This window comes from Brachyistius frenatus, unplaced genomic scaffold, assembly GCF_029030835.1.
Source record: "Brachyistius frenatus isolate BFR_SWC_R1_liver_20210118 unplaced genomic scaffold, ASM2903083v1 Contig_47, whole genome shotgun sequence".
NCBI lineage: Eukaryota > Metazoa > Chordata > Actinopteri > Embiotocidae > Brachyistius > Brachyistius frenatus.
Genome location: NW_027210646.1, coordinates 1,517,982 through 1,535,009, shown reverse-complemented (window position 1 = coordinate 1,535,009; position 17,028 = coordinate 1,517,982). Strand labels below are relative to the sequence as shown.

The 17,028-nt window shown below is 45.5% G+C and overlaps 2 protein-coding genes across 6 annotated transcripts; one reads left to right on the top strand and one right to left on the bottom strand.

Annotated features, from left to right (window-relative positions):
• Window positions 1–414: 414 nt before the first annotated feature.
• LOC138623854 (protein shisa-2) lies at window positions 415–7,870 on the bottom strand. Its single transcript, XM_069703620.1, has 2 exons — window positions 6,936–7,870; window positions 415–2,501 (listed from the first exon to the last, which is right to left on the bottom strand). Exons 1-2 carry the CDS (start codon window positions 7,237–7,239, stop codon window positions 1,936–1,938), a joined length of 870 nt encoding a protein of 289 aa, XP_069559721.1. The 5' UTR covers window positions 7,240–7,870; the 3' UTR covers window positions 415–1,935.
• Window positions 7,871–9,784: 1,914 nt separating this feature from the next.
• Window positions 9,785–15,828, top strand: spice1 (spindle and centriole associated protein 1). Of its 5 annotated transcripts, none has more exons than XR_011311105.1 (18): window positions 9,785–9,871; window positions 10,089–10,178; window positions 10,712–10,759; window positions 10,896–11,036; window positions 11,154–11,256; window positions 11,371–11,489; window positions 11,580–11,653; window positions 11,730–11,872; window positions 12,021–12,146; window positions 12,238–12,512; window positions 12,910–13,041; window positions 13,142–13,268; window positions 13,361–13,474; window positions 13,573–14,042; window positions 14,458–14,680; window positions 14,762–14,851; window positions 15,516–15,579; window positions 15,667–15,692. XR_011311105.1 is itself a non-coding variant. In XM_069703601.1 (18 exons), the coding sequence occupies exons 2-18, from the start codon at window positions 10,089–10,091 to the stop codon at window positions 15,721–15,723; spliced, it is 2,358 nt and encodes a 785-aa protein (XP_069559702.1). In that variant the 5' UTR covers window positions 9,785–9,871; the 3' UTR covers window positions 15,724–15,828. The 5 variants fall into 5 exon arrangements, 4 of the variants coding, with proteins under 4 accessions (XP_069559702.1, XP_069559701.1, XP_069559703.1 ...); XM_069703601.1 differs by having other exon boundaries at window positions 14,762–14,843; window positions 15,546–15,579; window positions 15,667–15,828; XM_069703600.1 differs by having other exon boundaries at window positions 14,762–14,843; window positions 15,667–15,828.
• Window positions 15,829–17,028: the final 1,200 nt, after the last annotated feature.

The window sequence follows — 17,028 nt, the reverse complement described above, 5'->3', positions numbered from 1 at the left end:
GCTTTCCACTTCACTGCAGCCCAGTTTCTGGTGGGGGCTGCCAAAACTACACCTCCACATCACCATAGTTTTAAACTGTCCATTGTTGTGGTTTATTGTCTCCCTTCTCTGTGTGACGGGTGATGTGACAGGTATTCGTCCTGTCCTCTGTGGGAGGTAGACCCGTCTGTGAATGTGTAATGTTTCTAATAGCTTAAGTATGCGTGTCTTTGTGTGAGTTTTAAGGGGATTAAGAGAAGCTATTCACTACTTTTGTTTTTGTTTTTTGTTAACCAAGCCTCGTCTTGTAGTGTGTGTTTGTGTTTAAGTATCTCTCACACCTTCATGGTTTTTAAAGCACAAAACATTGCGAGATGTGTTTTTGGGACAAGACGACACGATGGTGAAACACAAACTTGGCACGCCGCTTTCTCTTTTAAAATGTGTTTATTTTATTTTTTTTAATTCATATGAAAAATGTCTCTCTTGCATCAAATCTCTGCATCTCAGAAGCACCTAAAAGGAATCCATCCTTTTACAGATGCTCTTATTTCGTCTTAAACAAGTTGCCCACTGTATCTTACAGACATCGTGCTCCGAGTACAGATGAGGCGCACAAACATACCAGTTTCAGTACTGAGGGACATCTCAACCTGCATGCTCAGTGGAGCAGCACATTCCTCAGGTTGCATGTTCCCCGGTTACCGGTGACCCAGCTTCGCAACAGCACACAGAGGGGCAAAAAAAATTCAGCAACTTTCACTTCTTTTTCCCAGATTAACAACCAATAACCGCTACTTCCGTGCCTTTCTTAAGTGGAAAATAATGACTCAGAGCTGCCTGTGCTAGTGCACTCAACTGTGGTAGTGTTAAATACACGCACACACACTTCTCATGAGAGAAGTGAAGAGGGCAGCTGGCAAGAGTTTTTGTTGTATAATTAACTCTGTAATCTTCAGAGAACTGCCTCTCTCTCCTGTCACACACTTTCAAGGAACATTAACTGCCAGCCTTGTGTGAATATTGTCATTTCTGGGGTCTGTGCGTGTGTTTCCGCTCAGGGCAGTTGGGGTTTTTGTGTGGGTGTTTTTTTTTTTTTTTTTTTTCTTTCTGGGTGGCAGGAAGGGGGGCTGTGTAGTCGGGCGGAGCGTCACAGTCCGTGCCCCGTGTTCACTTCATTAGAGTTTAAATGGCCTACAGGGAGATTGCGACTGCCTTTCACATCACACCACCTGCATTTCCCATTACACACAGTTCACTCACAGTTACTCATACAACCACATCCCTCCACACTTCACACTTTCTCCCGGACTCGCACACATACAGTACAAACATCTCGCCGCATGCTTTCTTTCCTCATTCTTTCAACACAAACAAAAATATACGATATTGTATAAACCACTCAGGAGCACAGATGTGCACATGGCATAAACACAGCACGTGGTCACATTTTTGTTGCTTGATTTCCATTTTTCATTCAGTATGCTGCTATAAATCATCCAGTCGTCACTCATTCCTGCACATATAAGCCAACAAATCTTACTCTCAATCCCATATGCATCCATCCAAACACACACCTGCAGTCTTTATTTGAGCTGCAGGCTGCAGTGAACTGTGCATTATCACCCATCTGGGCTGCATAATCCTCCAAGATGCAGTTTTGTCTTTGCATCAAGACGGAGAAGTATTTATGCATCCATCTTTCCTCATCACAGGCTGAGCTTCGCTCATGCCGACTTGCCAAGAGATCATTTGAAACACTAAACAGACGCACACCACACAAAAGCAGGGCAGGCCGTGCTTTATGAGTCCTTCATGTGAGTCTGACTGATTTTTTTTTTTTTTTTCCCACTCTGGCAGTGTGCCCAAAGGTCTCTGCTGCAGCCCTCACAGGTTAAACTTCACAAGTTAGTCTTTGCAACAAAGTGGTAGAGTGGTCTGCACTGTGGCCGCTCATCACACTGTCACTGGAGGGTATTTCTGGTCACTGGTGACACTGGACCCACCGGTGGGAGGAGGGCAGGGGGACTGGAGGGGCCTATATCCTCCCTGGGTGGGGTCCAAGAAGGTCGGGGTAGGGGACACAGCGTGGGCGTAGCCGATGTACTGCGGGTGCAGGAACTGTCCCTGGTGAGGCATGATCTGGGTGGCCTGCTGGCAGTTGAGCACGGAGAAGTTGGTGGGCATGTTGACGAAGACGCTGGCGTCGGGGGGCAGGCAGCAGGAGGCCTGAGCCCGCATGAGAGGAGGCGGGATGGGGCGCGGGGCAGCGGGTGGAGCCGAGGAGCTGGACGAGGTGGCTGTGCTGGACTGTCGGGAGGAGGAGCCCCTGGAGGTGTTGGCCATCATGGGGATGGTCTCCAAGAGACGCCCACCACCGGCCCCGCCTCCTGTCGCACCTGTGGAGGACAGTTCCTGCTTGGGCCGGAGGCAGCGGCAGCAGCACACAGCAACCACTGAGCCCACCAGGATGAAGGCCACAAACACGGAGCCCACGATCAGGAACGGCACATAGATGGGCACTACAGAGAGAGAAGAAGAAACATTAGCATTAAATAACGGTTAAAAGACCCGGTTTAGTTGAACATTAAACTTCAAAGAAAGGCTGCCGCACATGCTCACGTGTCTTGCCTCGCTGCTGATTGGGTAAGACGATGAAACAAAGGACTGAGCTGGAGGAGTGTTTGGACAAGAGTAGAAGAATGGAAGGTACACCAGGATCAGGCCCCCAGGGAGTCCCAGGCTCTCATTAGCAGTTATTAACTTTGTTTTGGTCAGTTTTAATCCTCTGCACCCTGCTGTGTCCCCAGCCTCCTCAACCCTACAGACCTGTGTGTGTGTGTGTGCGTGCGTGCGTGCGTGTGTGCGTGCGTGCGTGCGTGTGTGTGTGTGTGTGTGTGTGTGTGTGTGTGTGTGTGTGTGTGTGTGTGTGTGTGTGTGTGTGTGTGTGTGTGTATGTGTGTGCTTGCATGGGTGACATTCTTAAGCCGGACTGGCAGTAGCAGATATTGGTGACCCTGCTTTTTCTCTGGCGATTTATGACTAAGCCTTTGAAAATAAGTTACTCAAATTGAACTACAGTACTTGGCATGTGCTTAAAGAAAGGTATTAAAGTGGACTGATTTAATGTCGCTGAATAGAAGGTTAGTCAGCCCTTTAAATCAAAGGAGTGAGCAAGTTCCTTCTAACCGACCTTTTCTTTCTTTTTGTTTAAAACAGCAAATCATACTCCCAACATCGCACTGCACAGTTCCACCAATCACAGCATCGTGTGCCGGGTCAAATAGCAGAGTCGTTACCGCACAGGTTCAACTCTTGACATTTTTATAGCTACGTGAAGATCTCAGTTTCAGTCTGTAAATTTGTAAAGCGAGCTGAAGACGCTCCAACAATAACTTTGAAACACGATCAGCAATAACGTTCTCTTTCAGTTTTTCTAATGGTGCCTTTTTCGCCAAATAGCAAAAGCACAGGGTGAAAGTTTTTGGCTGAAACTGACTGGCATTCAAGATGAGGTCACCAATGAGGTGTTTTCCTGAATTCCCATGCTCACTCACACAAACACCTTACAAACACAATAACGACCATGTTACATTGTAAGTGATTAGTTGTGTTTTATTGTTCCCACAGGGTGTAGTTATTTTCCACTTTGAATGTGGCCGTGTGTTATGAGGTGTAACTGTATGCCAGAGAGAGAGAGGTGGCAACTGGCTCCAGTTTCCTTTTGTCTCTGGGCTCTTTGAAATGCGTACTGAGAAACTTTTCAAAATGCTCATCAAAAGTAGCAGGGTATTAAAAGGCTTACTGCATGAAACCTGTTAAGAGCTGGAGGTCATTCCTTGGCAGAGGCAGTGAAGTCCTGGTAACCAAAGATACAGGCCGGCGGCAGAAGAGGCCCGAGCCACGGTGACATGAAACAAACCAGGACCTTGACCCATTTCCTCTCCACAAGTATTGGTGTCAACTTCAGACGCTAACGTACCTCACAGCTACACACCTCCCAGTAAACAGGCTTTTTGTTGGAACTTTGTATGGCATGAGATCCCTTCACTGCCCTCTTCTACTGCACATATATGGCCTCGACCCCAATGTCTCTGCCGCCACTCCCTTTTTTTTATGCATGGATAACGAGGATTAGTAATTGCAAAAACTTTCTTCTTGTGTTACTTCATCCCTTCCTTCACTGCAGAGTTACTTTCCAATTCGCTGTACAGTAAATCACTGATCAGGGGGGAAAAAAGGTTTAGCATGCACAGTGGTGGAAGAAGTACTTCACTACCAACACAACACTAAAAAATACTCTTACGGTTATATATTTGATTAATAGATCTTTCCTCATGCATCCCATTTGTAAGTAGTGTAGCGTTTCTGTCGTCGCTGCTCAAAGTGCAGCGACTTTGACTACAGTTATTCCTGTGGTTCCCATCCTGAGGTTCATTGTCCCGCCTCAGGGTCATAAAATAAATCTGGAAGGTCAAAGAGGTTGATTAATGAGGTATAAAAGGAGAAACAAGACAAAGCAGCTCTGTCAACCTGAGTTTAGGCGCGCTTGGAGCTAAATGCTGATGTCAGCGTGCTACTATCACCACAGTGACAATAGGTATAAAGTAGTTGGCATGCTAACATTTGCTATCAGCACAAGACACGAAGTACAACTGAGAGTGGATGTCATTTAGTTTTGCAGGTATTTGGTCATAATGTTGACCTTATAATAATGCTACAGTAAAAGTTAAGAGATCACCAAAGTTAATTGATATTTAATGAAAGTCCATCAACAGGGCCACAAACAAAGAGTAAAATTGTGCTATTGTGCTCGACAAATCTTTACTTTTTGTCATGTTTGTAGAACATACTCTTTGGCCTGAAACAATTATTTAACTTAAACCATTGGCGAAGGGGGGGTATAACTCACAGACATCTGAAGTGTGACACAAGGCAGACATCAAGTTATAATGTCTTTAGTAATCTTGACCAGAAAGTTAGTGGAGTACAGACAGTTGAGTAAAGTACAATTACTTCAAAGTTCTAAGTATTTGAGTAAATGTACTAAGATACTTTCCACCACTGAGCATGCAGATTCTGAACCCTCACTCGTTTCATACCACAAGAAGGTCTTTACCTTTTCACCTCTTGCTTTCAGTGGATTTTAAATCACTTTTTGGGCACATGGCAGTTGTGCTTCCTATTGTTCCCTGTCACTCTTCCACACCTGTTGCTGCAGCTGAGCTGTGGCAGCCATGCTGCAGTGACAGCAGCCCCCCTCTCCTAAGCTCTTGTTTTGGGCAGAGTCTTTGTGGCTGGCTGGCTGGCTGGCTGGCTCAACTCCCTCTGCCTCCCAGGGCTATCCCACGGGCTTTCTCCTGTTCCTAGATACCATATGTTCCTTCATGTTGAGCACATTAATAATTTCCTGCCTGTTATTCCCAGACATTGCAGTGTGTATCTTTCCAAGATGATGAATAGGCTGCAAGCTGATGAAAAATGTATAAAATGCACAATCAGAACTGGGCTTTGAATGAAAAAACACTTCCACTTCTTAGGGAGAAAAAAAAAGCTGCTTTTCTTTTAAGTTATTTTGGCTGGACGCCACTGAATGAAATGTATATACCTCTTCCTGCAGTGATAAGGCATGATACTATTAGCAAATGACAGATAATAGCCAAGAGGACCAAAGACGGCATAATATCCTCCAGGGAAACATGAAATGAGCCTGTGTTGTATTTTTCTCTCATGTCCTCTATTTAGTATTTTTTGTTGGGAAGGCCATAATCTACTTGTTGACCTTTTGTTCAAGATATGATGCAGCTTCAAAGGACTTTCTGGTCGATTAATTTATGGGAACGTAAGCAATGGTGAATGAGGGCCCAGAGTGCAGAAAGGAGTTTGTTTTGTCACCTAATCGACTGTATAAATTGGAAATTATGTGTTATTTATGTTGCCTTTGGTTGTGGTAATGATGCCTCTCTGAAATGCAGCTTCAATGTGTGTTAATTAGTTAGTCTGAAGCAGTCTGAGTGTGAATGCATTGCACAGACGACATACTGCAGGGGAGGGGGTTACAGGAGCAGTTTGACGATCGGAAAGGGACTCCACTAGCCTGGAAGGAAATGACACATAACGCGATTTGTGTTTTTTTTTTAATGAACAGAGCTGTCAGCACCCTTGGTGAGCCACTGTCCAAGATCCGGTCAAGTCCAAACTTGATCCCCGTGGGGACAGCGTGATCTGAGCCCGGCCCCTCTTGCGCTGTTACAGAACAAACACAGCTATTTATAAAGTGCAGCAGCACGGCACAGTTTGCCATTTGTGAGTGCAGTTTACTGGTTTTTGGAGGAGTCTGCTGTCTCCTGTGCAGCTGTCGTTGCCAACCGCGACAGGCAGCAGATGAAGCCCTTTAACAGGGAGATACTGTGAGTCTGCTGGGTTTACGAGAGGAAACCAAAGCTTGTAATAGGTCATATTATTTGATATTTACGATATCAAATTCAAGACATGCTGTATATGCGCAATGTGCACTTTCAAGGCCAATGGGAATGTATGAAGTGTTTCTTAAATTAAACTAGAATCAGTATAAACAATGTGCAACTGAGATTAGACATTCTGAAGTCAGCAAAGACACTGCACTCTCTCCACTGAAGCAACAGGTCAGCTCGTTTTACTGTTTACATTTCAGTCTTTCTCTGATTTAAATCCCATTTAAGAGGGAGGATTATAGGCTTTTATTGTGACAATCCCACACTTTTAAACAACCTCACAACACTGAGGCAACCAGAATCACCAAAATCACTTTTAAGTCTTCTTTTTATACATGTTCTTTTTCTCTTCATTACCCTTTGTCCTCTGCAGAGCGTCTTGAACTTTTATTTAACTAGGTCTACTATGTACATGGTTTCTTTCATTATTAATAATTAATCAAAAATATGGGGCAGCAGTGGTAGCGAGAAATGGGTTCATACCTGCACCGGAGTCCTTGTTCTCTTTACTCTCTGTCCCGGGCTCCTGCGCCTGCCGGTCGTTATCGCAGCTCCCCTGATCCAGCCGTGCGTCCGTGCTGGAGCAGCAGTAGCGCAGCTCGCATTTCCCGCAGCAGATGATCGCGTCCTCGCCGTCGATCTTCTCCGGGCACTGGAACCCTTCTTTCCAGACACTCTGGGAATCGTGCCAGCCGTGGCAGTACTCCCCGCTGGCTTTCACGTCGATAATGACCAGCAGCAGAGTCACAATAGCGGTGACAGACATCGGAAAACCTCCTCCCCACATTCTCGGCCAGGTGGCCCGCGGCCGCACGCTGGCGCACTGGAAGAGACAGAGAGGCCTTCACTCCCCGCGTGGAACCTGGAAAGGGGGTTGATACGCTGGCTCGGAGCGATAAAGGGAGTTCAGGGGATGAAGTGAGGAAGAAACTAACCACTTAGAGGCTGTCATTTGTTAGAGGAATCCCGTGCGTAATTCAGATCCAAAGTCTCCAAAAGTGACTGTAGTGCAAGTGATTATCCACAAAACAACCAGTAGATGCTACTGAAAGTAAAATTGTCACAGAAATTATATGGACCTCAGTTTAACTGATACTCCAGTTGTAAAACTTCAGAGGTCTGGTAAATCCAGAATGGAAAGACTAATGGATTTCCTTTGGCAGTGTTGCGAGGCTGTTCACGTCTCCTCCAAGCTCTTCAAATGACGTTCCTTAGGGATGCAGGGAAACCCATACTTGTAGCCTGATTCATGGACGCACAGCTGCTATCACTCCTGAGTCCTCTCCGCCGCCACCCCGTGCGTAAAGATAACGTTTTAAACTTTTGTGGCGTTGTCTGCATTGTTGAGTGTCAGAAGTCAGTCAGTCAAGTCTCTGTCAGTCTTAAACTAAAGCGCGCAGAGACTATCCCACTTTGTGTCAGAGTGAGAGGGGGCGTGAATAAAGTCAGACGCAAATACACACCTCACTGTAGTACAAGTGATAAACTGACTTACCAGAGTTAAGATACAATGAATATCATACAACTTCCTGTTCAAGCCTTTCAAACTTTCAACTTGCAGGTGAAGGAATTTTCATCGAGTCACTTCAAATCCTCTTCAGATATGACAGTGTGCAGTTTGGCTTCAGAGACATTTTTGGTCGTTGTTAGGTAGGGACGTATTTGCTGTAATCAACTTTCATGTCGACCACAACCGAACGCTTTTATTTTGAAAGGGAAAAACACGTTGTCTTCGGGTGAATATTGTTTACTTTGACGCAGCTTGTCCCATTCCTTTACATCAGGGATTTGCTTGGAACAATTTCCCGAGAGTTCAGTTCCAGTTTATCCAGACGGAGTTTATGCTGAATAAAACTCCCTGTCAGTGTTTTTTCCCCGGTGAAGAGCAGCTGAGGCTTTTGGCAGTTTGGCACTTCTCCTGCAGGGACCTCTCCTCTGCACACACCGACAGGGATTTAAGTGGTGACACTTCCATCTAGTGGTTGTTTGCAATTCAGTAAACATCTGGCAACACCACTGAATAAGTTACAAAGGAATCCAAGGAGAAGGATTTTTTTTAAAGCTTGTTTTATCTCAACTCAAGTTTACTGTACCTAGTTAACTCAAGCATTGTCCTGGTCCAGATCAGCTCCTCACCGTAGTGCTTCACCAACAGCACACGGGACAAAATGGATGTAAACGCTGCAATAAACATTCTTCAAGTCTTCTGTCACCAGCGGAAAGGCCTCGTTTCCTTTAGTCATCAGCAGAATCGGAGGAATTCCTATGAGGTACCAGCCGTGGAAAGAAATCAAAACAAAAGGATGGATGAAGACATAACAATAGATGAAAAAGACAAAGATTTACTGACACCCTCGGAGCAAACGGAGTTATTACGACAGCAAACTAGAATTAGCGCCTAGCAGTTGTATGCCTCCGCTAACCACTCAAGTTGCACACTACATTACGTGCATATCTGTCCAAACCCATATAATCACCTCACACTGACCTTGACCTTTGACCCCCCCAGACTGAATCAGTTTGTCCTCGAGTCTAAGTGAATGTTTGTGTCAAATTGAAAGCGATTCCCTGAAGGCACTCCGAAGATATTGCGATGGGACACAGATGTGAACTCAAAGTGACCTTGACCTTTGACCTCTGATCACTAAAATGTTAAATTCTCGAGGCATGGGCGTCCGACATTGACATCCAAGGGATGTCCAAGGCGGACGTTAAAGAGACGGCTTTTTTTTTTTTCAACGTCAGACTTACTTACAAGGCAAATACACCTCACTCAGTTAAGTTTTACTTACTCAGGCCTAGTTAATTCAAGTTTACCTTAGTTAAGTTTTACTTACTCAGGCCTAGTTAATTCAAGTTTACCTTATAACTCAAGTTTACTTGACTTTACTTAGGCTTCCTATATCGATGTTTGCCATCACTTTTGCCTTACAGTCTTTGACCTCCACTGATGCCAACTGGGCATCAGCTTTGTTGTTGTTGTTGTTGTTGTTGTTTTTTCTTCACGTTATAGAAAGCCTAAATTCCGTTCTGATTCTCGGGAATAGGCTGCAGCTCACGTGACATTATTTGATTTGTTATTTTTTGAAAATCAAAATCATAATATTCTTTTACTGGCTGTTTACATTCCATAACCTTCGGGGGGGAACCGTGCTTGAAACACGCTCTTATCGTCGGCGATGATGCTTGAAGTATAACATCGACGGTAATTCACCGAGGTGGTCCGTTTCCACATATTCTGCTGAAACAACTCAGCGAAACTTCATTTCCCATCATGCTTCACCGTGACGCGGTATCCGTGGCAACAGCACAGGAAGTGGCGGGCAACTGTTGAAAAATCGTCCCACAACAAACGGAACAGGAGGTTGTTTTTTTTTTTTTAAACGCCGCGTAACAACCGTGGCACCGTATCGTAAAACGTAAGTGTTACTTCAACTTTTTTTTTAATCATTTTGAACACCACTTGGTTCCGCTCACGAAAAGTCGCTGCTGCTGCAGCTCAAACTTCAAATTGGGAAACGAGAGTCAACAGATAGCTTAGCTTGTTAGCCACATTTAGCGATTTGTCACGTGACGTTATCAAAACAAATATCGTGTCTGCGCGCGCTGTCTCGAGGCTAATCTTTTCATCTGCAGATGTCGTTTGTGAGAGCGGGGCGTCCGCAGCAGCACAGCAAAGGAAAAGCTTGCCCAAAGAAGACGGCAGCTCCCAGGAGAGAGTGGGTGGTGAGTCACACACACACACACACACACACACACACACACACACACACACACACACACACACACACACACACACACACACACCCCATGTCAAGAAATCACACTGTTCACTCGCACTTTTTCTGTTTACTGAAACACAACTGCTTGATGAAGTCGTTGTTAAACTCCACAGTTAGTGTGTCTTGAACCGCTGGCAAGTAACCTGAAAGATGAAAGTTAATCATCAGAGAATATTATATGTTTTGAGAGGATCTCTTGGTGGGGGGAGGAGGGGTAAGGTTTTTTTTTTTTTACTTCTTTCCTACTGGGGATTATGCAACATTGAATTATTCACCCGATATCTCGTATGTATTTCCAGTTCTTTTGACCTGTTGCTAATAATGCCGTATGAACATTATTTATTTTCTTCTCCACATAATGCCGAGAACAAGTCTTTCTGATAGTTGAATTAACACATTATGACGCTTTGCTCTTGTTATCGTGGCTCACTGGTAGATGCAGGTGCGAAATACAATCTTGTTGTCTTTGGTTTTCAGAGCACCGTCAGTGACCTGTCTGTTCACAAGCTGTCTCCTGCAGAGCTGGTGAGGAGTTTGATCATGTTGCTTGCTGCACGACTGATACTCTTTTTTGGCGTAACTGCTGTACCTGAGAAGCAGGTCGTGACGTCTGATCTCCGAGCTGCAGCCTGTCCTTGTCTGATTTTTTCGTCCGCTCCAGAGTCACCGACACGAGATCCACAAATCCAGCAACAAGGCCGCAGCTCAGTGGGAGCTGAAAGAGAAAGCGCTGAAGCGCCGCTTCACGCATGCGGGGAGTCCCGCAATACTGGACAAGGCCAGCCTCAGCATCATCAGAGAGGTCTGTGTGACGGCTCGTCTGTACTTCTTTGTGTCTTCCGTGCTGACTTGACGCTGCTGGATTTTTAAGGTGATGAGTTAAGCACAGTTGTCTTTGCTTGGCGGTGTCCCGCTGCAGGTTTTCTCTGATCAGCTGCTGCTGCAGGATGTGCTGGCCCGCTCTGATAGAGCCCTGGCTGTGGTGAAGGACCTGTTTGGAGATGCTCCACGCAGGCAGACTGGTAGCAAACCCGCTTTTTATCAATTCTAGTGCCATGTCATTCAAATGTCAAACCATTTAATGCTCTCCAAGTGGTTGCACAAGCAACGCCACATGTGTACGTGTATTTCCACAGGGCACCCGAGTGTGACCGTGGCTCCAAACTGTTACTCTGACTCGGACCTGCCGGTCCTCCAGAGGCCAGATCCTCCAACTCATCTGTCTCTCCTCAGCCAATCTATGATGGACCAAGAGGTGCGTGTTAGTGAGACTGTCGTTCTCAGCTGTCACACGTGCTTTTAATTGGCATTAACATGTTTGCATGTGTAAAATGGTTCATTTCAGGCCCTCAATGAACGAGAAGCTTCAGAGGAAGATGCCCACCTTTCTGACAGTTCAGAGCATCATGTGATCCGAAGGTACGAATCCTGTAAACGATACGACTGCGGTCAAAGAGGAGCTGCTGTCATTGCTAACAACGTTTTTCTTTTGCAGGGCCAATGTACAAAAAATGAAAGCACAGTCTCTGGGTAGAGTGATACAGCAGAAGAAAGTCCATAGCCCCAACCATCACCATAGAAACCGAGATAATACTCCTGTGACTCCCTGCACATCAGGAAGAGCACCAGACCAAGCAGGTAGGATGAGTAGATAAGTAAATTAAGCTGATCAGTTGCATTAGAAGGAGTTTGATTTGAGTTATCGTATGCAGTGATCACAACAATCCCCAATAAACGCAGTACTATATATCAGTCATGCATACAAACTGATCCAACCTTGTTTCAGCTCTCAATGCCACAGTGGCTGTTCAGCGTGTTCGTTCCAAACAGAGTCAGTCGGCGGAAGAAAAGGAGGAAACTTCGGTCCTGGTTTCTCAGGTCCTGAATCCTGAACTACCTCTCAGCAACTCAGGTAGTATCTCAAAGGGACAGATATTCTGCAACATGAAATTCTCAATGTGAAAATGACACCATATCTGAAAACAATGTTTTGTGTTTCACAGGAAGGATCAGCAGTCGCACCAGCAGAACCAGGAAGTGTGTTTCTCAGAGTTCAGAGCTGGATGGCTCCTCTGTTGGCTCTCTCGGTGGGGACCAGTCCAGTCTGGGCCTGCTGCAGTCCATGCTGGGTCGGGTGGAGGCCGACCTGGATTCTCTGAGTCCTGACGGAGCACCGGCACCAGCACAGAGTCCAAACCAGCACAGAACACAAGGCCTCACTGGATTCTCTGTCGCCTTGGTCTCCACACTCGGACGTTTAGTACACCTCATCAAACAGGTACCGTCGGAAATAAAATTTCAGGAAAATAATTGGCTTTTCTCATAAAAGCTACGGAAGCGAAGGTTTTTGCCTCCAAAAAAGTTGATAACGGGGTTTCTAGCTATTTGATGCTGAAGCTGTATGAAGTCTTTGTGCGCGTTGTAGCTCGTTTTGACAAATCGTTTTGACAAATCAGCAAATGGCATACCTTTATTAATACTGAACGTTTTTCAAAAGCACGTAATACAGTTTTATATTTCTGAATGATTTCCTCCTTCCAGGCAGCCATTAGCTCACATTGGTTTTTTATCTCCACTGGTTTTTACCTCATTTAAGCTCATTGTTGCTCTGATGTCCGACACCATGCTCAGTCCGTTTCACGCATTTAACTCCTTCTCTGCCTGCCTTGTGTTAGAGGACAGAGGAAGCTCACGGAGAGGCTGAGGAGAGGAGGAGACTGGAGGAGGCGCTGAAAGAGCAGTGGGGGCTCATTGATGCTCTCACTGCTGAAACCATGACTCTGAGGGAAGAGGCCGCTGCCCTGCGGGTGAGACAGAGCTGGCGTTATCATCCAGACTCCAACTGTACTGATAAATCTGCCGTCGCAGAGTTAGTTAGTGGTCTTTGTTTCCATCTCTGCCTCTCAGGCGGGGTTTCAGCAGCGGACAGCAGAGCTGGAGCAGAAGTTGGACTCGGTGGTGCTGGTGATGGGAGGACTCGGACTACTGGGGGAACGCATGAGCGTACCTCAAGACTCTGACGTCGGAGCTGCAGGTCCATAGAGTCTTTGTGTGTCTGTCTGTACATTGATATGTGATGAATGGTAAATAATCGTTTTACTTTTTGTTGAATTATTCGATGGGCAGGTTGTCAGTCTGCACCCGTCGCTGAGCGAGTTCCTGAGCAAACACAAGTTTGTGTTTCTCCTGCTGTGCTGCTCTCCCCGCCTCGACAGGGAGACAACTGCCTACAAATTCCTGGTAACCTTCTCAGTCAGTTATTATCTTGCATCAGTTCCTATGACGTGACCCTCCCTCAGATGTAATTCGATTTTCTGCACCCCCCTCCTCTTCCACAGTGACTCATCCTCTGCCGGTGCACCAGTCTCCTGTAGATATCCTGCGGTCCTGGGAGGACCTCCAATCTAACAGCTCAGCCTCCAGTCTCAACAGACTTCCCTCCGCCTCCTCACTATCACTGTCCTCCGACCCTCTCCGCTCACAGCTCTGTCCGAAAGTTATGCTGGCTGACATCGCTCAGCTGAGCAGAGAGAACGAGCTGATCAGGGCTCAGCTCAGCCAGGCTCAGGGCCTCAGGTCAGGGGACGGTGGAGCGCTCAACAGTAGCAGCGAGCGGAGATGGTCGAGCCCCAGCAGCACAGGGAGAGTCACACCTGAGAGTACCGGAGAGAGGAGGATGTGTGGATCCAGCAGCACAGGGAGAGTCACACCTGAGAGTAGCGGAGAGAGGAGGATGTGTGGATCCAGCAGCACAGGGAGACGCAGCCAGCACAACCAAGCTTCTGGAGAAGAGCAAGCGACCCAACAGGTGACACTTGGGGTAGATTTATGGTCTCTGAGCCTGATGTCGGATACACACACACACACACACACACACACACACACACACACACACACACACACACACACACACACACACACACACACACCTTTTATAGGGTGTGTCTATTTCTGTAATTACCTCTAACTTTCTAAAACCAATAATCTGACATTCACACCCACTTCACAGCATGATTGGCCACCTTTGTGGAGGCAAGAGAAAAGCAAAGCGATGTACTTCTGATTCTAATAATTCAATCATTATGAACTTTTCAAGTTTGAAGTTTTGTCCGACTAAACGTAACACCATCAAGGTCTCTCTGGAAAGACGATCTTGAACTGTGTGCCGTTGTGTTTTTATTGTGATTCACATTCTCACAGGATCTGTCTGTTTTCTCGCTCAGGCGGCATCACCGAACACCTCCAGTGCAAACAGCGTGGAGCAGCGCCTCCTGGAGCTGAACAGGCAGCGAGCAGCAGCCAGGGTTCGACTGCTGGAGCTGATTGAGCAACAGAAGCAGAGCGTTTCACCCCGGGCCTCTCCCTCCGTCTCCCCCTCCGCCTCCCCCTCCGTCTCCCCCTCCGTCTCCCCCATCCCTCCCTCCGCCTTCAGCCCAAATGCAGCAGGTAGAGTGGGTAACACCAGTCCATCGCTGTCTGTCTGATCACACATGACGCCTACAAATCATTCCATCATGTCACTTTCAGCTGGAGAGGGAAGTTCAGAGGTGTCACTGGTGCTGCCTGAGCTGGAACTGCAGTCATATGGCGATGGTGGTGTTGAGAGACGGTGAGCAGGTCAGCTGGATGTTCCATGTTGATGGTTTAAAAGAATAGTTTTTTTTTTTTTTTTTTACTGGACTCTAAAAACAACATCAGGCGATATTTACATATATTTTATATACACACACACACATATACACATTATAATTACAAGGTTGGACTGAGACAAATTACTCCTGACCCCATGGAGTCAGCTAATGAAAACACAGCGAGGGACTCAGTGACTTTTATTTGCCTTTAAGTCCTTGTAAACAAAAATTGCAGAAAGCAGCAATGACATGAATAAAAACTTAAAGTTAAAAAGCCTATTACTGAAACATACAGTTACCAATAATCCAAACAGGGGAAAACGATACTAAAATGCAATATATCTGTTGATTTTTGTCTCGCAATTTTTAAATATATATATATATATATTATATTATAATTATGCTTAAATTATTGCGGTCCGTTCATTATAATAATTGTTACAGACCTACTAAGAGAAACCTGAAAGTGATGTAGAGATGGTTTCGCAAAGGGAAAAAAAAAGTGAGAACTGAATATTATTTATACATTTCTCTGTAGTTCATATAGTTTTTGATGAAACCAAATGAATCCGTTTTCTTAGGAAGAACAGTTAACTGCTAACGTTTTGTAAATGGTCCATGTGCACATTTCTGTGACATTTCTTTGGTAGTTGTGCTGGTTCTGATGTACCCTCTCACAGCTTTGGAGGAGAAACCAGTGTTGGTGAAACGCAGGTACACATGTAAACTAGATTATATGGATGCAAGTCAGACTTGAACAGATCACGTGGACATAAACTAATCTTTCTTTATCTACGATAGGTGGAACAGCAGAGAGAGCGAGAGGGCTGGTTTGCCTTGTCTGCTCACGTGAGATGACAAGAGAAACAACTGAACAAACCAGAAGACATTTAATAAAACTTTGTGTTTTTTGTTTTATCTATGCAGTTTTTTAAATGGTCGAATTAAAATGTTTAGGATTTTAACCTTTTTATGAACTCCGGGTCTTTTGTACTCACTGTTTGAATCACACGCCGAAATATCTTCCATAGTGTTATAGATCTTCATTTTTTTTTTTTCATGAATGTGGACGAACTTGTGGATTTGGATTTGCAGCGATGTGCACAACAAAACAATAAATATATCAGCACATTAACTGATGTATGAAACCATACATTATCAAAATAATACGTTTCACCACCAACAGGCCAAAGTGGGATCTGAACCGTTAATGGCAACCTGGGTGAAGTAGAATCTTTTACCTGTTGAGTCACTGGAAGCTCTGAGTGAACTCCGTGAACCACTTCCTCCTGCCGCGGCTCGTCCTCAGGAGCTTAAAAATAGTCCAGCTGTCTACGACACCGGACATGAGGACACGGGTTCGAGCCCCGCCACGGTAACACTCATGGTTCAGGAGGGCGGAGGAAATGGTTTACAGCGAGTCCCTGTAAGAGTAAGCTACACGGTTCACAGAGTGCTCACTGTTCAGGTTTCAAACTTCCGAGTGCCGTAATACTGATACCAAACTAAAAGTCAACAATAATACAAAATAATAATCCCATTAGTACATTTTAATGCTAATGCTTTTGTTTTTCATATTTCGGAGGACACAGTGGTGCATTTGTGAGAGGTAACTGGGTTCGATCGCCACTTGAGGCATACGTCAGTTCAGAAAAAGGTCATACTCCAAAAAGTGATTAAAAAAAGAAGAAGTAATTTTTGTATATAATATATAGTATAGTCAGGGCGATGCGGCTAAGTTTGATGTTTCGCCGTGACACAGGAAGTTGATGCTCCGAACCTCACGAAACATTTGCACATGCGTCAGGCACCAACTTTCATGAGTTTCTGAAGATGTTAAAGCCGCCGAAAAAAGCCAAGTTTTTTTTTTTTTTTTAAGAAGTAGAATAAGGAACGAGATCGAGGGGAAAAAAATTAAAACTGCATGCGGGAATATGCGGACCCTCGCATGCTGCACGTCGGGGAGCCGGCAGCCCCGACCCGCTGGATTCCCGGCGTGCAGCGTGCGAGGGCCCGCATATCACCGCTTGCAGTTTTCATTTCTCTTTGTTATTAAAGATGCAACTCTAATTCATTCATCTTTCTGCGTGTTGCACACACCTGTACAACACGTGCGTTTGTACGGATTGTGTGTGTGTGTGTGTGTGCGTGCAGGAGATAATG